This window comes from Rhinolophus sinicus, chromosome 7, assembly GCF_057876585.1.
Source record: "Rhinolophus sinicus isolate RSI-liver-muscle chromosome 7, RSI-T2T, whole genome shotgun sequence".
Classification (NCBI taxonomy): Eukaryota; Metazoa; Chordata; class Mammalia; order Chiroptera; family Rhinolophidae; genus Rhinolophus; species Rhinolophus sinicus.
The window spans coordinates 4,792,145-4,815,651 of record NC_142507.1 but is presented as its reverse complement, the minus strand read 5'-3'; the positions used below and the strand labels follow the sequence as shown (position 1 = coordinate 4,815,651).

At 42.4% G+C, this 23,507-nt stretch overlaps 2 protein-coding genes and 1 long non-coding RNA gene across 10 annotated transcripts in view; 1 reads left to right on the top strand and 2 right to left on the bottom strand.

The window, feature by feature from the left end:
• The window catches only part of MRPS28 (mitochondrial ribosomal protein S28), a 97,998-nt gene extending 90,002 nt beyond the window's left edge, over nucleotides 1-7,996 (bottom strand). Inside the window, exon 1 of one of the 2 annotated variants that reach the window (XM_074319266.2) lies at nucleotides 7,684-7,996. In XM_074319266.2, the coding sequence (XP_074175367.2) occupies nucleotides 7,684-7,899 (216 nt within the window). In that variant the 5' untranslated portion in view covers nucleotides 7,900-7,996. The remainder of the gene's footprint in view (nucleotides 1-7,683) is intronic. The other variant, XM_019725571.3, reaches the window with a different exon arrangement.
• Nucleotides 7,997-8,004: 8 nt separating this feature from the next.
• LOC141568686 (uncharacterized) lies at nucleotides 8,005-14,123 on the top strand. The gene is made up of 3 exons (XR_012491910.2): nucleotides 8,005-8,156; nucleotides 13,219-13,345; nucleotides 13,936-14,123. It is a non-coding gene; the product is annotated as an uncharacterized LOC141568686 (long non-coding RNA).
• The window catches only part of TPD52 (tumor protein D52), an 86,401-nt gene continuing 73,673 nt past the window's right edge, over nucleotides 10,780-23,507 (bottom strand). For 3 of the 7 annotated variants that reach the window (XM_074319265.2, XM_019725540.3, XM_074319264.2), the window contains 3 exons: nucleotides 17,518-17,559; nucleotides 15,988-16,036; nucleotides 10,780-13,474 (listed from right to left, as the gene is read on the bottom strand). In XM_074319265.2, coding sequence (XP_074175366.2) covers nucleotides 13,355-13,474; nucleotides 15,988-16,036; nucleotides 17,518-17,559 — 211 coding nt within the window. In that variant the 3' untranslated portion in view covers nucleotides 10,780-13,354. Of the gene's footprint in view, nucleotides 13,475-15,975; nucleotides 16,037-17,517; nucleotides 17,560-23,507 lie in introns of all 7 variants that reach the window. The other 4 variants (XM_019725532.3, XM_019725547.3, XM_019725555.3 and 1 more) reach the window with 3 other exon arrangements.

The following is a 23,507-nucleotide window of genomic DNA, read 5'->3' as shown; positions in this document are numbered from 1 at the left end:
GCAGGGCGTCTTTTCTTCCATACTTTTCCCTGGTCTATGGAGTGAGGGCTCAAGGTAGAGAAAGCCACGCGGAAGATACTAGAACTTGCCCTACCTACCAAACACGCCAGATACACTGCATTCCTGGAGGCACTGCAGCAATTAGTGCCACTTTCAAGGACACGAAGGGCGCGGGTGGTGACCCCCACAGCCCTGTTCAACTCGCCTCTGTGGCCTTGCGGAAAACAGATGTTCTTAGAGAATGACAGTTGATGATCGTGAACTTAATCAAGTGGTAACTCCAATTGCAGCTGTTGTTCCAGATGTGATTTCACGGCCAGAGCAAGTCAAATATCCCCCAGCACCGGGTATGCGATAACCAAGCTAACAAATGCTTTCTTTCTCTCGACATGGAAGTAGGCGACACATATAGCTGAGGGTTCCATTAATTCTGGTCCGTCACACATGCTGACTGCACTTGGAAACAGGAAGTTCCACCTCCTGCAGACATGGTAAGACACGTATGCCAGAGGGTGGGAGGTAACTCCCACAAAAATGCGGGGCCCTGGGCAAGTTCCTGGGGCCAGTGGTCTGGGCTCCGGCAAGATACCCTTTCTTACCACCGAGAAAGCAGCTCAATGCCCAGTGGGCCTCTGAATTGTGGAGGCAAAATACCCTATTGGACATGCTTCTCTAACTTTTTTTACCATGTAATCCAAAAAGCTGCCAGTGCTGAGGGGGGCCCAGAACAGGACAAGGCTGAGCACCAGGTCTGGGCTGGTGGGCAAGCTATTCTACTACTTGGCCCTCACTACCCGGCACACGTGTGCCAGACCCTGACGCAGAACGGGGATGCTGACAGACATGTCCAGGTGACCCCAGGGCAGAGCCGCAGTGGCCCTGGAGGCCAGCCTTCCAGTGGGCGGAGCTCTGAGCGGTGCCCAGTGATGGCTCCACCTGGACAGAGATGCAGCCTAAGGTACGGGTTTATACTGATTTGTGGGCAATGATGAATGATTGTGCTGGGCACTCAGGGATTTCGAAGGAACATGATTGGAACATAGATGATGAGAAGGTCTGAGAAAGATACGCAGACAGGCCCCTCTGAATGGACAGAGTGAGAAAATAAACGAGTCACATGTGAATGATTTGTTCCGGGGAGAAGGCTCTTAACGACCAGGGGATAAGATAACCAGCCCTGTGGACGCCGGTCAGCTCTTTCCCCAGCCCCTCCTGCCCCTCGTAAATGGGTTCAGGAACCAAGTGGCCATGGCAACGGGGAGGTGCCTCTGTCGCAGGAGTAGGAGGGGCTTCTCAGCATGTCCCAGACCACTGGCCAACTACAAAGTCACCAAGGCAGCAGGAGCCTGCGTTTTTGTGGGACGGACGTGATGTATGGATTCAGGAACAATGACTTCTCCTCACCCACGTTGATCTCACTACAAACACCGTGAAATGACCAACTGCCCACAGCAGAGACCAATACTAAGCCTCCAATCGGCATCGTCCCCTGGGAGCATCAGCTGTGTACTCAGTTGATGACACAGGACCATTCTAAATGGCTGTGTTATCACTGGAATAGACACTCTGAATATGGATGTCCCTTCCCGGCCCACAGAGCGTCTACCAAAACCACCATCCAGAAACATACAGAATCCCATTTTCATCGTCATGGTATTCCACGCAGCGTGCTTCTAACCAAAGGAATCATTTCACAGGAAATGAGGTGGGATAATGGGCTCACGTCCATGGAATTCACAGTCTTACCAGTGCTGGGCCTAACAGACTAGTGACACGATTGTAAACTTGGTTATTTTGAGACCACTGTAAATACACATGCAATTTTAAGATATGATACATGGAGAGAAGCCCTGTCCTTTACCCAGTTCCCCCAATGGTACCACCTTGTAAGACCACAGTATAGTATTACACCCCGGAAACTGACACTCAGATTTCCCCAGTTGTGTCCGTGATCTTTGTGTAGGCGTTTAGCTCAGTACAATTTTGTCCTGTGAAGGTTCATGTATTCACCACCCCAGTCATTACAGGACAGTTCCACAACCACAGGGACCCCTCGTGCTGTCCTTTTATAACTCTCTGTCTCCCTTCGGCCCACCCCCATCCCTAACTCTCAGCGACCCCTGATCTGTTCCCCATCTCTGTAGTACTGTCATTTCAAGAACGACACATTTGGGACCTGCCTCTTGCACTCGGGATAATTCCCTTGACAGAGAAGCATTCCAGTTGATGCGAGCAAAACTCGCTTGTCTCTGTTTATCGCTAAGCAGGATTTCAGGGGAGAGATGGAGCAGTTTAACCACTGAGCCGCTAGGCTGTTTCCAGTTTGGGCTATTACAAGTCTAGCTGCTGAGGACATTTGTGGACAGGTTTTTACAGGAACGGAACTTTTCACTTCTCGAGGATACGTACTCTCTGCCCCGGCGTGCACCTGTTTCCTTTGTGGAAGTCTCCACTAGGCCAGGGACTTTGAGTCACCTACTCCAGACTGGGCATCTGCCACTCATTGTCTGCCAGTTGCCAAGAGCAGGCCGCCCAAAGCTTTAAAGAGGCAAAATCCAAACTGAATCAACACTGTTGAATTTTATTCCCAAATCCCTAAAACCAAGCTCTACTCAAATGCAAGTTTCCTCATTCCCTGCTATTTAATGCCAATAGATAAAAACAAACCTAAGGGTCACACTCGTGTTACAAAATTCAGTGTAATGAAAGGAGAAAAATTTAATATAACCTTTAAAAGAGAAAACAAAGTAAACCCAAACCCAAACACATTAAGAGAAGGGAACAAAACCGAGTTAAGAGCGATATACAGATGGTGAAAGCTAATGCTGCCGAGAAACCGAAAAGTCTGGCTGCACGTGATCAAATCACATGACTGCCCATGGAACAAATACACACAGAATATGGTCACTTTCTTTCAGGAAATGCATGGTATTATATAAGCATATTATTGGTGTTGATAAAAACCTACTTTCCCTAGAGATTTATATCTACTTCAACACACTCTTTCATTGTTTGTATATTAACTGGTCATTTCCTCTAAACATGCTTTGAAAATGTTAGGCTCCACTGTGAAACTAAACATTTCAGAAGATTTTTATTACCAACTCAGAGCTAAGTCTCCTAGAATTCTAATAATGTAAAAACCAGGGGACACCATGGTTAAAACCAGAAATATTTTTCAACATTCCTTTACATATTAGTTTATAAAACATTGGAATAATTTTTTAAATTGTCAATATAAAACCAGTGGAAAAAAAAGTGGTTAAATAAAACTATATTATATTGCTACTATATGTATTTAGCAGACTTAAAACTTATACTAAAAATATGAGAATTTTTTCCAATATATTGAAACAAATACTTTAAATAAGATGTATTTCGGATTTTCCCAATATTCTGAAAAGACAATATCTGATTTAAATACTGTCTCCTGGAATATTCCAGCATTTTAAAATAAAAAAATAGCAATAAGAATATTCATTTATATTCAAGAGAGAAATAACATTTTAAAAATATTTGCATAAAATCTAATATATCTCTAAACTGAAACTATAAACTGTGTAACATTAGTATTCTACATAAATAAGCTAACATAGTAAAATGTTATTCGCCATCTTAAAACAATACTGCATGGCCTTAAATTCTTACAAAACCTTATCTTTTCAAAGTGCTAAATATGCCACCCTCTACCGTTAGGAAACAGTAATATTCATAAAGCAGAAAACCAATTCTTGGCTCAACTGTCGCCATCTGGTGGCTATAAGAAGGGGGATCGGCCGCAACACAGTTTACAATCAGCTTAACAGCGCCAACAAATCTCTACTGACATAAGAGGGTTAAAGGCAGAAGGAAGGGAAGAAAAGGTATCTGACTTAAAAAATATATTTTACCAGGTGCTCTATACATAAATGATGTGTTATGTTGGTTACAAAAATGAAAAGGACTTGGTCCCTACCGTCACAAACAAACACACACTGGTTAAAGAGACAGCTGCATAAACCAGTATTAAAAGTAATGAACCAAAGGAAAAGAGGTGGCTAGGTGAGTGGAGTGAGGGCACCCACAAACCTGCATACAGAACAATGGCATGTCAGGTCACTGAAACAAGATCGCTGTAAGGAGTAACCTCATTGAAATTGTAGGGTAAGGAATTCACGGTGAATGGCCCTTGATTAGATTCCCACCAGCAGGGGAAAGCTCCTTTTAAGGAAAACTCGCTTGGCTCTTACTGAATATCGCTTCCCTCTGAGGTGCATGTATAGACACACAAGTCCGCACTTTCAGGATCAGAATTAACTTAATGGGTACAATTTCAACTTGCATCATTACACACATTTTTAAATCCAGTAATAGGCCACCTGAGATGTTATTTCTCATGTATCATTATTTAATCATAGAACTGTATGAATTTAATTCCAATTCAAATCAACTAATATTAATATGGACTCAAGCCCTACCTGTGTGTAAGGCTTGATGCAAGGAAGGAAAGGAGTAAATGAAAACATGACCCCTGACCTCCAGGAACTACAATCCAAAAAACAGAAGGAAGCAAACTCACAATAAAACAAATTCACTTTACTATAAAGAGAGTGTGTACCATAAACGTAGTACAAAACAAGGCGGCCCCCGACATCCAAAGGCGTTTCATCTGGTTGGTGACACAACAACGGCCTAATAGAAGAGGTAGCTTTTACAACTGAACTTGCAGGCAGGGACGCTAAGTCCAGGCCAAAGAACAAAAGTAACGAAATAGGGATTTATTTAGGGAACAGCAAACTGTTTATGTTCCAAAAAAATTTTTAATAAGAAACCATGTTTCAAATGAAATTTTACATAGAACCCCAACATACATGTAACATAAATGTATTACTTTGTTGGCATAGTGTATTTTATGAGTTCAAACTGATAGCATTTACTTATTATTAGGTCAAAAATGTGAAATGAACATGCAGTTATTTTGATAAAAATCACAAATTGGTATCAGGGGTGAGGGATAACAACCTCAGCCTCCAATTTCTGTATTTTGTTTTCACTGCCCAATATCAAGAAAACCCACTTACAGTAATACCCCACATGGGTAAGGGGGCAAGGAAACAGGCACTGTCATGCACTGTAAACGGGAATGGAGTACAAACAGGCCGCATCTACCAAAACACAAATTGTGTGCACACTTTGTCCCAGTATATATTCCATAAATGTGCAACAAAATGCAAATGCTCAGTGTAGCACAGTCTGTATTAAAGGGGGGAAAAAAGACAAACAGAAAGAATCCAGAAGCTCATTAATTCCTGGTTAAATAAATTACACTATATCCTCATCATAGAATACCAAGCATTTTTTCAATGAGTTAAATGTACACTACACATATGTAATGAGAAGGAAAAATATTCAAAGTTGTACTTAAGTGACAACAGCAATTTTCAGCAGCAGCAACTAAAATACATACTCGTACACCGAGTGCTTAAGTATCAGGCATTTGTGATGTGTTTAAATAACGAATTCATTTAATCTCATAATAATCCTATCATCGTTTCATAAAAAAGGAAGATACACAGACATTAAGTAATTTTCCAAGGAAACACAGCTAGTAAATGATAGAAGAACCAAGATTCAAACCAAGACTTACGCTCTGAAACAGTAATGTACTTCCAAACAGTACCAACCAATGTGCTAAGTTTATAAATATATACACACACGTATGTATCAATAATTAGCTTTTATTTACATGTGTATACATAAAATTTCTGGAATATGCATTTTTAAAACATACACCCTCCAGCCTTCAGAAAGTGAGAAAAAGAGAAAGGGGGTTGTCACATCTCTCATAGCAACCTTCAATGCTATTTAAATTCTCTTTTTAAAGTAAGCAAATATTACTTTATAAATTAATTTTTTTCAAAAATCCTGATCACACAATAAAGATGAACTTTATTCATCTAGTAATCTCAGGACACTATTCAATTCAATAGATCCAGAAACTTCAAACACTAAGGTGTACATTTTTTCACAAAGTTGAATCTCTGTCAACACCTAGTAACTACTCATATTGCACCTCATAAACATAAGTCAGAAAAGCATTGAAAACTTCCAATTAACATTAAAATTAAAACAAACGTGGTATTTTCAGTTATCTTATTAGTCCCACAATTGTTTTTGCTGAATTATTATTCTGGGTAAGCTCATATAAGGAATATACGCAAGCTTGTACTATTCTCACTTGTACAACTGTTTTTGAGCAGTCACACACAGATCTCAGGTCAAAGAACAGTCTAGGCCTAATTCAAGTTCAAATATGCACTATGCATACATTTCATTCATTCACCCATTTGGCAGACACTTACTGAGCCTCAGCCCACTAAGAGGCACGCACTGTGAGAGATGCCAGGCAGTTTTCTACAGTCCCGGACACTATGTGTCTGTTAACTGTTTGATACTGGGCCCCAAGGAGATAAATACAGAAATTGAGTGTTTTTAAATAACTTAATATTGCCAGACATCCAATTTCACGTCTGTTGACTCGAATGATTAAAAAAATCTGGCTTGCATTTACGTCTATTTCTTCCACTTCATTTATCTAGTAATTCTATCATATTTGACCAATGTGTTGCCTGAGACAGATGGGAATTTTTTTAAAGTCCTGTGGGGACAGAGCCAGGAGAGCAGTTTCCAGGCTCTCCGCCTCAGGTGGAAAGGTGCTGGCTCAGGTAGTAAATGGCCATCAACCGTGATTGGATGGCCATCAGCTGTAGCTAGTTGGCCGTCAGCTGTAACCTGTGAGCCATTGGCCACTAATATAACTGCCGGGGCTATGCCAGCAGCAACTGGGGGCTAGCAAGAGGATGGTGGCTGAGCCTGCAAGAGAGGAATGCAGAGAGGCGGGTGCCCAGCGAGAATATAGTGGTATCACTCCCCCCTCCATGGCTCCGTGGGTGTTCCTTTTTGGCCCCACCATGTCCTGTGTTCTTATGTGGGGAGCAGGACCAGAGGCCCCGGAGGCCATCCCATAGGACAGCCACCCTGCACGACAGCTGTTTACAGGAAAGTGAAACGCTGACACGTTCAACTGCTTGCTCCAGTTCATAGAGACAGTAATTCTCTCCACCTCGCCACTGAATTAACACAGATTTATAAAGATCCTTGCACGCCAGACAGCAAGCTCCATGCAGGAGCTACAGCCTAGACAGGAACAGCAGAGAGCCCAGCCTCTCCGGGGTGAGTCCAACTCGCCTCCGAGTGCAGGACTCGCCCTGGACCGCCTGACTGGCAGCGCTCGCTTCAGGAAGACACGCGCAAAGGAGTGTGGACACCGCGGGTGCAGCCCGTAAATGCCGCACATAAACACAAGAAATGAAAGAAAACAGCAACCACGCGCCCCATTCCAAGTGGCCTGCCAGTGGGTAGGCAAGACGCACCCCCTGCCGGCTCCACCCCCTACGCCAGGCCCCGCCCCAGCCACCCGGTCCCGCCCCCACACCAGGCCCCGCCCCAGCCACCCGGTCCCGCCCCCACACCAGGCCCCGCCCCGACCCCGGAACCAGCCGCTGCTACGGGCTCCGCGCAGACTGCCGGCTCCACCGCAAGGCCGGCGTCCGAGCCCGACTCTCGGCCGCGCCCCCAACGCCGGGCTCCGTCCCGACTCCCGGCCCCGCCTACCGCGTCACTGGCACAGCTCCCGCGACTCACCCTCGTCCGTCCGAGCTCCGCCTTCCGCTGCAGGTCGGAGTGACGCTCCAGAGCGCTCGCGAAACCGCCAGGGCGCGATCTAGACTCCGTGGGCTCGGCACTCTCGCTCCCGGAGCCACTTTCAGTGCCTGCGCCTCTACAGGGCCGAGAGACGAGGAACACTCGCAGGAAATGACTTTCGGCAGTCAGGGCACGGGTCCGACAGAGCGCTGCCATGATGGCTCCAGAACCTCTGACCTTTAACCTCTCCGCGAGCGCGCAGGTCACGGGTGGAGCAACAGAAGGTCCGCCTTTATACCGCAAAGCACTGATGCGTGGTGGGCGTGGCCTATTCGGCGCACGCGCAGAGTGGTGTGGGAGAGGCTGGAAGTAAATCGGTGGGTTAAGTGGTTGGCCAGAGGTTGTCTGCTGGCAGCAATCCGCTTCGTTTTGCGTGGAGACCGTTCTTCACTTCGGGAATTTCGGCCTCCCAGGTATCCCTTGGGCCTGTCCTGCTGTAAATTCTGATAATGCGACACTTGCTGGCCCCCACGTGGCTGCGGGGCTCGTTCCCCTATCGCTCATCAGGTCTTTGCTCAGATAAGAGGGTCTCCTTGATTTCATTATTTAGAATTGGAACCCCAAATACACACCATCGGGCGCCCCCGGTTTTCTCTCTACCGTTTACCGCTTCTTCATATGCCATTTTACTTACCAGTGATTTTGTTCAGCGTCCGCTCTCTCAACTTGGTAACAGGGATTTTGCTGTTGGGTCCCTGACACTGGGCACATAACGTATTAGGGCGCAACCAGTTCTGAAATCTTGGATCCAAGTTTGTCCTTGCCTCCTCTGTGGTCAGCCCACCCGCGTTACAAAACATCTTTCCGAGACATTGTTGTCACTTCCAGATAAAAGTACGGAATGTGCCTAAATAGGCACCACCAGAGGGCCCCCCCCCTCGGTTTTCTCCCTTTCCCAACAATCTTAATTCCCAGAATTGGCCCCCACGCTTCAAAACCGAGCCTAACACCGTAGAGTGTTTACAAATTTACTTAAGAGTGTTTACAAATTGAGCTGTCCATCCATTTTCTATCCAGTAATTTTATATTAGTTAGGCAATTGTTTACATGTAATTAGTTATTTTGGGGGCCGGTGGAACGCACTCTTTCCAACTCATGTGCAAGTACTTTGAAAGAAGGAATTTTTATGTATGACCACAGCCCGTTTTAATGATACCTTTGACTACGGATTTTAAATCTTAAGACGACATACAGAACAGCAGAAGTACAGTAACTTGGGAATGGTGTGTAATTGTGTGAATCACGTACATACAGAGACTTATTACTAGCCAGCTGTAAGGTAATCCTTACGAATTCAGTAAGGGGCTCCAGATAAATTCTACTCCAGATAAGTTCTCCTCTCGGCACTTAAACCATTTACTTCCCTTGGCCATTAATGAGGTCTTGCCTAAGACACGTTTGCTTTTTTCTGTATGGCTGTTGCTGCTTCTACTTCCGGTCAAGGAAAAGTGTGATGAACTAGGGAGCATTGGCCAGTGACCGTAAGAACCCTTAGTTCTAGTCCTGACTCTAATCCTGACCTCAGGCAAACCAATTTAATGTTAATTTGGCTTCCTCATTTGTAAAAACAAATTACTAGGCCCTGTGTTAAGAAACTGCTGTGCAAACTTATCTGTATCTGGCCACAGGATACACAGGATTACTAACATCCCAGCTCTTAGAATTCACATGATGTACGATGTTCATGTCTTACCTTAGCCAGCTGGTAGATTCCTTGAAAATTGTGACAACAGGTATTTTGGAATTAATCCTCAAATTTTTAACATGAGTTTGTTTCAGCCGACGTCAAGGTATGCTTAGTTCTCTGTCTTTGGTAGAGCACCAAATGAGAGGGGCGTAAAGGACTCGGCAAATTGACAAAGAGGTGTCCGCACACTTTGTTCTTGCCTACGCAAGCACCAATTGTGACATCAAATCGGAAGGCAGTGTTTTAACGTCTTCAGGGCACCACAGGGATTCTGCTCCTGCTCTACTCCTTGGACCATCCCTTCCTTCTTTATTATACAGTCCTCTTTCCCCTATAGCTTCAAATTGTTACTATGCTTTGTAAAAATGTTAGTAATGGCGGATGGCAAGGAAAGTGGGTAACAGATTGTTCAAGTCTTGGCTCCACATCTGCAGGCTGTGATCTGTAAAAGGGACACTGTCACGTCCTGGAGTCAAATATTAAGGGACATGGGTGTACAGTGTCCAACACGTACTGAAAGCTCGATAAACAGCAGCTATATAGAGGTGACCAGGAGGTGATGAGACATTCATGCCCCTTAAGCATGCATGAAAACCTGGAAAAAGGACACGGCCAGCCATACATTTGGGAGATATTAGTGTCACTCTAAAGACAGTCTTTCCAGCCATAAGATGAATAAGAGCATTAAGAAGATTGTGTAGCAGATGAGTGGGGCTAGGCAGTAACATTTAAGGAGGTGGGAGAAGGGAACACTACAAAACAGTCGACCTGAAAAATAAGAGAAGTAATCCTAGAAACCAAGGGGGAACTTTAAACTCCATTGAAATAGAGGGTGTGAAAGTGAAAGATACTACCCACTTAAAAATACCCCAGCAACAAAATTGTGTTTGGTTTTTACTAGGGGCTAAGAAAACTGCCACATTAAAATAATCACACTGCCAGCCAAACTGAGCAACATCAAAATTACATATGAGAGTTGGCACGAATTTTAGTTGCCAAATAGCATTTATTTTAAGTAGGAAACCCTGGCAGGTGACAGCCACATGCGGACCCTGCCCTCTGGTGGCTTATAAACTATGATTGAGTTATTTTGGCTTGTTTTCATTTTTGTTCAGAATACGAAAAGAGTGAAATGTAAGGTTTGCAGTTTTACTTAAAAGTGACAACGCTTTGTATTAACTAATCCAATATGGTCTCTATAAGTAGTCCTATTACAATGGGACAGTCACTGATGAATGGCCAAATGTCTCCTCACTAAGGGCAAAAATTTGATTTTTCATAAGGGTCAGGAGAGGAGTTATCACATCTTTCCTCAACAGACAGGTAATACATACAAAAGGACCCACACCCAAATTTCAGAATTTTTATTGTTTTCAAATACTATACAAAAGAAAAATAGACAGAGTGCATTTCTTGATTAACAAATCCAGAAATAGTGATTCCAAATTAAACATGCCTTTTCTTTTTTTCAGTAGTTTCTTTGAGTTTCTAAATGATAATCCAGTGAGTTCCACGCTCTCCCATTGATTACTTTGGTCTCATAAGCATAAGAATTTTTGCTTTATTTCCCACAAACTCCGTAACAATGGGCCATGTCTTTGTAAGAAAGGGACAATTTCAGGGGTTGTTCTCTGACATTTCTTGAATCCTTGAATATCTGCGAGTTCACCCTCAAGTTGCTGTTTTTTTATAGCATCAAACAAAACGTAATAAAGTGTAACTGAGTTCAAAACATTGAATCTTCCACAAAGACCATTTTGAATAATATTTCTAAATCCATGTTTTATTTTTCTAAATTCATCCTCCCTCTACTGTTGACTACTTCTTTTAAGAGGCAGAGTACTTTACGCTAGATTAAATCATTTTCAGATTACATGATTTCTCTGATTTCTTCTTTCACAGCCATCACCAGTACCCACAAACACCCATCCCATTTTCCACCCCTATTTCTATTATTTCTCCCCACAAACTAGAGATTTCAGGATATTTCCCTCAACTGAAAAAATTGTCATCTTACTCCATTTTGCCTTGTTAAGATAGTATAAGGGCCGGACACTCAAGAAACAATGTGATAAAGAAATACTGTGATAAAAAAAACTGAAAGACTACATAGTTGGTAGAAAAATATAACTTAACAGTTATGCTGAAAAACCACAATATTTCTATTAAAAAACATTTTTCTATAGCTTCACTCCTTCGGGACAATGCTTCAACAACCTTTGCCTTCAATCCTCTCTAAGGAAATAATTTATAATACATTAGTCTGATACCATGAAGCAGTGTTGAAAGCAGATGGTAAAAAAGTGCCTTATTTTAAAGCATAGGACACCAGTTGATTATTCAATGCAACAAGCTGTTTCCAGACCACTGGTCTCATAATAAATACTGAGACCTATACCACTGATACACAGAATTTATTAAGCTTCTCACATGGAATAGAGCGGAGTGCCAAATGCACCTGAAATGCTAACAAAAGCTCTCAGAATCAAGAATGGCAGCATGTTATTTTATAACAACCAACACTTGTGGCTTTTCAAATTTAGTTTTCCTAAGATAACGTACAGAGTACATCTATTCATGCTTTTTTAAAATGCTTTAGGTCACTCCAAGCTTGGCAGTGAACATTTGGCATAAACAATAATAAGACAATCACAGCTTGATAACTAGCAAAGACAGCGTTGAGGTTATGACCATACAAAGCATAAGGGGAAGGTGATGAGTAAGTAGCCTCTAGAGTTTGACAGTACGTGGCCTCCGTGCCATTACTGCTGGAGGCTTTGGTGCGTTCAGCCCTGACACTCAGTTTTCGAAGTTGGGGGCGACGTCTACAGAATCATTCAATTATTTCTTACACACTGGAAACATACAAGTAGAAAATGATGAGTTGATTTTTATGAATGTGTTAAATCCTCTGGAGTTATCACCAACCCCTTGTTATAAAATTTTTTCAAGTTGTATCAGTCATAGAACTCGGTGTGCTTCCTATTTAAAATGGTGCTAAATGAATTAAATGGGAGACAGCAGTGTTTTCCGTAGATGTGATTGATCTTAGCATTTTTGACAGCTACCTAGATGTAAAAAATTTTCAGACTTTTGAATTGAGCATTGGATGAGAGTGTTCCTATTTCAACCTACTAATAATACAATATGCTTGGTTCAGAATGTTCCTTTGCAGTTTACTCTGGTGAACTCTAATCGGGTGAAAATAAGTTGACATAAGTAACTGGCGTAAGAAGGAATACACGATAACTGTCACAAATGGTAACAAGCAAGGATGTGAGGGTTCCACTCTCAAGTCACCTAGGAATCTGGGTTACTGTACATATCGTCACTCACAAAACTATAACAAATGGGATGTAGTGCTGATTTATTTAGTCTGGTGTCTTCAGACACCCAAGATATAAGATAGCTTACACCAAAACAATATTCAAAAATATCTCTTGTACCTGGTAGTCCTTCCCTTGGAGGTAAAGAAAAGTATGTCCACACATTCAATAACCAGGATTCAGAAAATTGTAAAGAACAATTTTAGTTAAAAATCAAATATACAGAGGTTCAAAGACGAAAAAAAAAATCATATGGAAAAGATCAAACTGGCATCCCCGATCCAGAGCCACTTTGTAAAGAAGGAAAGCCATTATGACAACCTGCAGCTTTTCAGACCATTCTAGTGAGGGTCCCCAGGTACTACCCGCGCTTCCTAAATAAAGGGCCTTAAACGCATATGAATGGGTATTGTGTTGCCCAGGAACAGAGGTGAAGATACATTTATTTTGTTCAACCCACAGACTATTTGGTCAAAGGAATACGTAAAGCTAAAGAAAAGCACATGGGGTGGAAATTCACAGCAATGAATGTTGACAAGATGTGCCTGGATCCCGCTCGCAGCATCTGGCAGTGGGTAGCAGAACCAAGGTAGGAATCTCACGCACTCTCCTTTGTATGTTCTGGAAGAGGCTCCGTGGCAGTCGTGCTAGCATTTGCAGTCGAATTCAACACTTCTCCAAAATCCCCGCCGGCAGGCTTGGTCCCCCCTACTTTAGACTTTAAAACAAGTTCAAAAAGGAAAAGGCACCGTAAACTTCAAGACATCATGAAACATAAACTTAGCTGACTCTGCATAAAGTAAGTCCAATTTGACTTTGAAGAGCAAATAGGAACACAATGGCTCAGTGATTATTATATATGCAGGGAATTCAGTGCACTTATATAGAAAAACATGCAGTCTTCCCTGATGAAACGTTCCGATTGATAAATTCTGCCCCTCCTCCTTTTTTCCCCTATCTGCTCATTGTTCTGCACAGGGAAATCTGTCTGAAGAATTCTTTAAGGCCTATTATTCTAAAATACCAATTGAATTCTCTTAATATTTGCATAACTTTGTAGTCCATCAGATTGCGCATTCAGCTTCACTCATGCATGAAACATGATTGAGTACAACAATGGAAAGCAACATGTATTCTGCTACAGTGTCGGCTTTCTAACCCATTGTTATTCATACTTAGAATGTGCTGCAAAGACCTACAGACTCCACCTCACCTGGGAGCTTGTTAGAGATGCAGAATCAGAGACCTGCCTCCCCACCTCCGTCTGCAGACCTGAAATCTACGCTTCAATAAGCTCTCCAGGTTCTCCCTCCACAGCAACATACCTGGCCTGAAATTGTCAGTAAACACGTGTCGGAATGAATTGATCTGCCTTCCATTTGTACAATATTTTATGCTTTCAAAATCCTTACATGTGTCACTTCATGCTTAACACCACTGATGTATCTATGCTTTCTCTCTTCCGGGAGGACAGGTGACTAACAGTAAAAAACCAGTCAGTGCAACACAGTGGGTTTAACTCGACCTGGCTCTTAGCTCAATCTTAATTGACTCGCCGGAGACTCATTAGCAACTGCAATCTAGTTGGAAATGTCTCTCATTCTTTTTGCTTTCCCATCCAAAATCTTTGAGTTGTTTGAAAAATTTGCACAGTTTTTATATTTCTTAAATTTTAAAAAGACATTCCTAATTATAAAAAAAAAAATGTTAAAACTCCTTATAATTCAACATGTCTAAAACTGAACTCCTACTCCCCACAACTGGTCCCTTTCCTATTCTTTTTTAAGACTTTGAATGGCAGCAGCACCTACCTGGCTGTCCCACTCAGCCACCTGGTAGTTTTCCTCGATATGTCCCCCTCTTGTTCCACATCCAGTCAATCACTAACTTTTTGTCTATCATTTCTTATTTCTAAACATCTCTCGACTTTGTCCCACTGGCGCTACCTTAATTTTGGGCCTGGATTATAATTCCTGACAGCGTTTGTTTTTCTTCCCTGCTTCTGTAATTTATAAATGATGCACTTAAAAATAATGAATGTCAACTATAATTTTATATATCTATATATGTCTATATCTATATATAGTCAGAGGATGTGGAGCACAGCATAAGGAATAGAGTCAGTGGAATTGTAACAGCTGTATACGATGTCAGAGGGGCAGTAGATTGCGGGAGGGCGGTTATCACTTTGTGAGGGGTGTAAGTGTTGATTACATTCTTTTGTACACCTGAAACTAATAATAAAAAACAAGAAAAAATAAGTAAAACATAAATGACTCACCATTCTTCTGAAAGACTGACTAAATCTGCATTTTTAAAGTTTATTTATATAAGACACTTAAGATGTTAGTTTTAATCCTTAAAAAATACCCACCATAATTATCAGGATTAGTTTAGGTAGAAAGGAACCCATGGGCTTTGCACAAACTGTAGAGAAGTGCGGGCAGCGATGGGAACTAAACAACCTTTCTGGTGACCTGTGATCCTAAGAGTGGATGATTTTATAGTTTTGAATATAATCTTGAAGATAATGCAATTTACAAGTTAATAAAGCTAATCATTATGGGAAACTGTCCACCTTCACTGAAATCAAAGCAACCCAACAATAAAACTGACTCATCAGTGATGATCACCGTGGCATCGTCATTATAATAAAAATGCCCAGTAATTGAGGACTGGACACACAATGTCCATTACAAGGCACATGCGAGCAGCCATTAAACAACATACGGAGGAGGAATACTTAATGGTACAGAAAACTACAGTGTACGGTGGAGTTTCTTCTAAGTCAGACTAGCACAGTTATCTGGCATACACCGAGTGCCACTGTCTCTGTGTGGTACGATCAATTTGTTTTGTTTTTGTGCTTTGCTACCTTGTTTTTAATTGTAGACAATAAAATTTATATTAAATTTTGTCCAATTACAAAAGTATTTGAAATGAATCACGCAAGAGCAGCACACACTTCTAAGAGCTATTGTATTTTAAATTACACATTTCTTTTCAGCACTTAAAATGCCGTCATGCATTCTAACACACTCAGAAACACTGAATGAGAATACACAGCACTTTAAATATCCTTAAATATCCATTAATAATGTATAGAATAAAGTTGTTAAAGTTCTTTAAATATTTTTAGCATGAAACAGTAATTTGAATGATTTACCCACAACCAAAGAAGGTTAAGACACCAAGAAAGATAAACAAACAGCTGTTCACCTCTCTACTTGCCTTTAAGTTTTCAACCTTTTCTTCAAATGACTTGAAAGTTGGGGAGTTTCTATGGAGAGGAGAGAAAAAAAAGTAAAATTACAAACATTGAAAAACAAAAATCCATCAATTTTGAAAACATCGTTAGTTGATTTTATTCCTCTTGGCCATTATTCTCAATCAGCAAAAGCACAGATGTATCTGTCTGTACCACAGGTGTGCAGGCACACACACATATGTATCATTCTGTACAACGATCCACGTCTTCTAAGGTTTCTACAATGATGCTGTGATTCCGCGAATGAGGCCAGTCTTAGACATAGAGCTACAGATACAGTCAAGTACCGTGTGAAGAGGAAACAAGGTAAAGCACCATTCTGTCACTTCCCAAACCAACTTGTCGCAGTACAAGGAAATACCACCGTTGGGTCAGTTTAATTTGGGTGAAGGCACTATGCTCTAGAACTTGTGTTTAAATTCCCATGTTGCCTGGCAAGATTCCTACTTGAACCCACATTGACAAGCAGACTATAGGTGGGTCCGTACCAGGGGTCCTGGTTACCAGAGGGCAGCAAGACAAAAGGAGCGACCAAAAGGAAGGGAGGCGTGCAGACACGTGGCTGGCCTCTTCACCAAGCTGCCCAGACAGCCAGAAGCACTCTGAGTCCATGGAAAGCCCCTCCCACATCATCCATATTAATGAGGGCAATCACAGCACCTACGTTGCTCACATCTGGGTTCCTGAAGTTTTACACTATCCACCGCCTTGAATATCCTTCCTACTACTGCCATGATGGAAAAGGTGAAGACGGGAGCAGGGGCTTCCTCCTTCCCACAGTGGTGATGGGCAACCATTCCCAAAGTGTGGTGCCCAGGCCGCTGCCTCAGTAGCTCGAGGGAAGCTGTTAGCAATGCAGATTCTCAGGTCCCACCCTAGGCTGACCCTGGCGGGGGTGGCTGGAGGCAGGCAGGAAGCAAGGGGCCTTTTAACAAGCCCTCCAGGTAGTTCTGACATACGCTGAAGTTTAAGCCAAACACCCGTTGTTAGAGACCCGCGGCCTCTCTAGAGAAGTAGATGAGCTAATAACATGTACCAACTGCTTCTGATGAAAGAGGACAGAAGAATTAAGTGGCAGTTGGCTCCAAATGTCATAATGGGATGCAGGAAGCGGAAATGGGGAAGATGGAGGAAAGCGAAGTGTAAGGAACTTAACGTGGACAGAGGTGGTGGGGCACCTATATCCATGAAAAGGTGGATTAGATGAGTCGTGTCCACTGTCGCGAACAGATTTCAGATACGAAACAACAGGGTTAGAAAATAAAATAGAAGTAATCATTCTTTTTTAAATCACAAACATTTCATGGCTCTCTGGCTCTCTCATATCCACCCCTTCTAACATTCCGGGAAGAGCAACCGAAAACTGACACACTGTTAAACATGCAGCTTGTTTCGAGTAGAATTCTACTTCACAACAGCTCAAGGTACACGTCTCAGTCAAGAAGAAGAAAGCACAAGACCAACGTTTTTTATTTTGTAAAAATATACTTTACCTCATAGCAGGCATGCTAATTGAATGTTGAATGGAGCGTATACTAAGAGGCAGCATTAAAAAGAGACAGAAATGAAGTTAGTACAGTGGTGATTAGACATTATAAAGAGCAAGCGAAACGTCGCTTTCTAGGAGCTTGTTCTTCGGGCACCAGGGAGAATTACCTACTTTTTGAGGTGGAGGAGAGTCACGGTTATTCCCACATAATTTACTCCTATTCCTGAGCCATTGTAACCCCCGTCGTTAATTGGGCTAATGATTCAACCTTGCGTGTTTATAGCACTTTGCAAACTATAAGGCATCGAGCACCAAGGCTCAGAAGTTCAATGATTTACCCACGATCACAGCAGAGTCAAGAACGTGGGCTCTGGACTCCTAATTAAGTGTTCACCGCCTCCCCTCAAAAAAAAAACCAAAAATAAAAAAACGAGACACACAAATACAAGTACACACACACACAAACCAGGCCAAGGAAGGTCTCCTCAGCCGTCTTTCTCCCACTTATTTGGTACCAGAACAGGAAGGTTTCAAAATAAATCACCTATTTTAAGGGATTTACATATCCCTCCTTAGTAGCAGCAGTATCCATTTTCTACTAAGAGACATTTGTACTTCATCTCAATTAAACTAAACATTCTTACTGGTCATTCAAATAACACATGTCCCCTGTTTTACTAGGACCAACTTCTTACTCAAGGGCAATGCAGTTCCCTGTTTAGGTTCAAGGTCACCTTCTCTCAGCCATCTCCCATAGAGGCCACCTCACAAGACAAAAGAAAGTACCTCAATTCTTGGGCTCACAAAGTCCCTGTGTCCTGTTGCTACTGCCACTGCACTTACAATACTTTGATCACGGACACGGCATTTTTGGTGAGTAATCTTTCCTTTGGGTAAACTGGACAGTCCAAGGTATGTATTCTCAATTCTACTTAAATATCGTGTGTGTGTATGATTTGGTTTTCTCAGACTCGGTCGTTATAGATGACAACGTATTTCAAGTGTAGTTCCCCACATCTCATTTTGCATTATCTAATAATATGGAGTATGTGCTTGATATAAATCAACATACGCTGGCAGGTGGTGCAGTCAAGAGAATCAGTCAACTCTTTGGACATCCTCCTACTTAAGGTTGTAGATCCCCAGAGCTCAGCATTCTCTCTAGCCTATCACAGCGGTAAACTATCCCGGGAGGAATTTGCTAATTCCTTTTCTGTTTGATCTGTTGCAGTGTGCTGGATCCATATTTGAAGGGTAGTAATAAAAATCATCCTTCTTAGTTTACAATGCCAGAACTCCAAGCATTCCCTGCCCTTCCTTAGAACCCTCTAAAGAAGCTGCCCAATAGCCATACTGCCACAGCTGTCCCCACCATGGTCAATTTGACACATGGGCCAGTACAGCTCCACCCAGTACAGCTAACCTGGTGGTGGTCTGCACATTGTGTGGACTGAATGCAAAAATAATAAAAAGTCAAAACAGTTAAGATTCTTAGACCGAGATTCTGTGATTAGGACACTCAGCCACTGGTCAGTCGGGATAGGAACTTGAGGAAGATATTTTGGGGGACCAGGTGCCAGCTGCAAAAATGCGGAGGATACCAGTTCCCAAAGAAAGGAAGATACCAAATATCAGCAGAGAGACAGAGGAAAGGAGGGAGAAATGGCCATGCAGGGAAGAGGGCTGGGTGGGAGAGGAACAGTGGTTTCCTGGGTTTCTAGAAGCTACTTTGGTTTTAATGGCTTTCCAACCAGCGGGGCTAGTCAGAGCGGGGCCACGGCTTGCTTCCTTCCTTTCTTCTCCTTGGACTCTAAAAACGTCCTTTCTCTGCTACACATTCTCCCTAGTGAGTTATTTTGCATAATTTTCTGTTTCTTGTAACTGAAAGACTTTTGACAAGAACATTTATTTTTGCAGAAATTAACAAATGCTGGCAAATGAAGGTGAGGAATGGCCAAACGTGATAAATTGCTCGTCCATGGGACTCACACATTGAATTCAAGAGTATCAACAAAATGAGAAAATAGGTGGATAAAGTAAGTGTGCATTTCAGAAATTCACAGCTGATTCTAGTGACTGTCCCTAAGCACCCCCATAAAAGGCTGTTTGGTGGGTTCTGTGCCCCTTAGACCAGCATACAGGCCGGTTAAGAGGGCATAGGTCAAAGGCCAAGTGGAAGGAATAATCACAAAATGAATCCTAAATGCCTCACGTTGACTGTAAAATCAACACCCAGGGCACACATTGATTCAGGATTATCCTGCATAACAAATAAGTCCTGAGACATAAAGGCTGAAAAACCAGAGGGGACCCTGATTCTCACTAAGGGCGTCTTCATCTTCTATTTACTCTGACTCTGGAAAAGGGATTCGTTTAAAAAGCCGAATTGATTTTTTAAATTGTCTTTGTTTCTTACATAGTTATTTGATCTTTCCATCCCTAATAATAATTAATGGGGAGGAGGAGAGTAAGGGAGGAAGGAGCAGGAAGGAAGCAGTAAGTAGTATATACAGAAAAGGAAGAGTTAATATTTAACTTGTTTGAATGCTGACTATGTGCCAGAGAGGCTTTTAAGAGCTATCTATGTATTATTATTCCATTTTGCCCTCACGGTCATCTCTTGATTGTAAGTGATGAACCAAAGTAACTGCTGGAAGTGCCTGGGGGATTGGGGGTGGGGGCACAGTCTTTACTGTCACTGCTCTGAGAAGGTCTCCTTCACAAGTACTATATACAGTCTTGCCTGGTACATAACTGTTCACCATTTTGGTTATTACAGATGACTCACTGAAACACATACTCACATTTATTTCACTTGAGATTATATTCTTTAAAGCTTTCAAATTTCACCCAGCTTGTTATTTGGCTTGGTAACTCCAACCCTATGTCTAGAACACTTCCTGGTACATAGTTAACATTCAGTAAATACTTCTGACTGAAAGAATGAATGAATAAAAATGAACTGTTTGTAACTGAAATTAGGAAATATGGGCACAAAAGGTGGAAAAGTTCATTAAGGCTTCTCAGACTCTAATCCACAGGCACTCTCTTTTTAACAAGAGGAGAAAAAAAAAAAAATCATTTCGGGGCCGGCCCGGTGGCTCAGGCGGTTAGAGCTCCGTGCTCCTAACTCCGAAGGCTGCCGGTTCGATTCCCACATGGGCCAGTGGGCTCTCAACCACAAGGTTGCCAGTTCAATTCCTCGAGTCCCGCAAGGGATGGTGGGCTCTGCCCCCTGCAACTAAGATTGAACACGGCACCTTGAGCTGAGCTGCCTCCTGGATGGCTCAGTTGTTGGTTGGAGCGCGGGGCTCTCAACCACAAGGTTGCCAGTTCAATTCCTCGAGTCCCGCAAGGGATGGTGGGCTCTGCCCCCTGCAACTAAAAAATTGAACATGGCACCTTGAGCTGAGCTGCCACTGAGCTCCCGGATGGCTCAGTTGGTTGGAGCGCGTCCTCTCAACCACAAGGTTGCCGGTTCGACTCCCGCAAGGGATGGTGGGCTGTGCCCCCTGCAACTAGCAACGGCAACTGGACCTGGAGCTGAGCTGCGCCCTCCACAACTAAGACTGAAAGAACAACAACTTGAAGCCGAACAGAACCCTCCACAACTAAGATTGAAAGGACAACAATTTGACCATTGTTCCCCAATAAAGTCCTGTTCCCCTTCCCCAATAAAATCTTTAAAAAAAAAAAAATCTTAAAAAAAAAAAAAAAAAAAAAAAATCATTTCTTTTCCCATTAAGTGGCAGCAATTTTCAGCAAAACAGAATTGTCTAGAATAACTTTCATGAGCCCCACACAAATAAAAAATATCTAGAGGTTTATATGAAGACACACACATGTAAAAAGGAGAAATGGCTTTGGAAATAAAGGCAAAGTTAATTAGCACTTCCTCTTAAATAACCAAAAAATACTTGACTCATGAGGCTGCTGAATTATTACAGTATGCTTTACTAACATGAAAATCAATGCTTAACACTGGCACTAAGTGAAATAAGAAGTTTCTTTTAAAGTTTCTCTCAAAAAATTAAGGCATAAAGTCAATGCTTGCCCTATTATGTGTAGGAAATAAGCAAATAGGAGAGGGGTGGATATGAACACACCACATGGGGGGAAAGCTGGCTGTCCCCAGAGGTTCTCCCAGGGTGAAAGCACCGTGTCCCACGTCTGGCTCCTAACCTTGCTGTGGCAAACAACTAATTCTCAGGGCATCAAAACCAGGTCTCTCTCTCTCTCTCTCTCTCTCTCTCTCTCTCTCTCTCTCTCTCTCTCTCTCTCTTCTCCTTCTTCTCCATAACACACCCACTCACGGCTTAGGACAGATCATCTAAACACCAAGGGCTAATTTATTACTTGGCAACATAAAATAAAAATTGTTGACTAGTCTAACAATTCTGGTCAGCAAAATATGCACAATTCGGTCAGAGAATGAAATCATTGCCACAGTCTGCTTGGGAAACGGGACCCAGAACAAAGGAGCGTTAACAGGATTAACCAAAAATGGCCTCCTGCATCCGGCTCTGCTTCCCTGGGAGAAAAGGCCCTGCTGGGAGTAAAACACTCAGATGCTACTGTCAGCTCCCTCTTCTTGGACAGTTCTTGGGGGCAGGTGGCCAGTATTTGCCTCTGTGATATAAAGATGTGGTTTTCTTTATATGTTTTCTATGATACACGTTTTGATACACTTTCTATTTTATGTGAACACATTAAATCAGATTACCACCAGAACTTCTTGGCCTAGAAATTATTTGTTTAAAGGACTTGACCCAATTTTTCATTGGTAAGAACAAATCATGAAATTTAGCTTTCAAAAGATAACTTCTGTCCTTCATTTCCAAGTTTGCATCAAAGACTTACTTTAACTCCCACGTATTGGTAGGCAGTATGTTGGAAAACAAGGCTGGAGATGGTAGAGAGTATAGTCTTAATTGTTTTTGAAATGAAATGAAATGAAAAGAGTGGCCAGAGAAGAGCAACACAGCCCCATGTTTTTCTGGTGAACCAGTAAGACGGCACATACTGTGCCATCGTGCGTCATTTACAGGTGGAGAGAAAGAATGGTGTTGCGTACCGATGGTACACGTCATTCCTCAGCAGCACTTACCTGTCTTTCTATTTTTGCTTCTATCACATCTAACATTGTTTCATAACCAGGGATTAACAGGGCTCTTCCATTCCTAACTCGACCCGAGTCCCCACTGCCTTCCCCGACTCCATCCCCTCAAGCGTTTTAAGGTCCCTGTAAACCAGAACCTTTCTGGTTGATGGTTACAGCCTTTGAACCTGCTCACAATAGACAATCTGATGGTGGCAGAATGGGTGATGTGACTGAATACGTAGTCACACAATTCAAATAACTTCAGATAAAATTGTCGTCGTTGCCTGGAGCACCGAGGCTATTTTTAATAGAACACCAGGTACAGAATCACCTCCTATAAATGATTTCTTGATTTTCTTTTAAAGCACAATTTTAGCTTTAAAGGGCTCAACATTTACAGTTGATTAATCCCCATGACTTACTCTGACGTCCAGGACTAAGTGTCCCTAGGATAGAAGGGCTTTATCTGTTAAGTACCCATTTACTGACGTAAGAAGATTAAATACCTAGACCTCAGCTAGTGACTGTTGGAGAAGACAATTAGCATGCATAGAACAAAGATGGCTGCTACTATATTATCCTTCCTGCTTACATTCTAAAGACCTTCCTCCACCTTCGTTTTCTCCAACTACTAACTGCATAAATGGTCTGTATGGGAGAGAGAGGAGAGGCTTGCTCCACATCACGAAGGTTCCTTCTGTAAGGCGTGGTGTGGGCTGACGTCCTTTTCATGTGCTTTCTCTTTTAGCCTAACAGACCTTATTTTTCCTTTTGCAACAATGAAATTTCTTTGTGCGCATAGTTAAAGAACATAGCTAGTGTAAAGAAATAACAAACAGTACACTCTGTAAGCTAGTAAAACAGGTACTAAAAGGTGCAAAGTAGTAGCATAT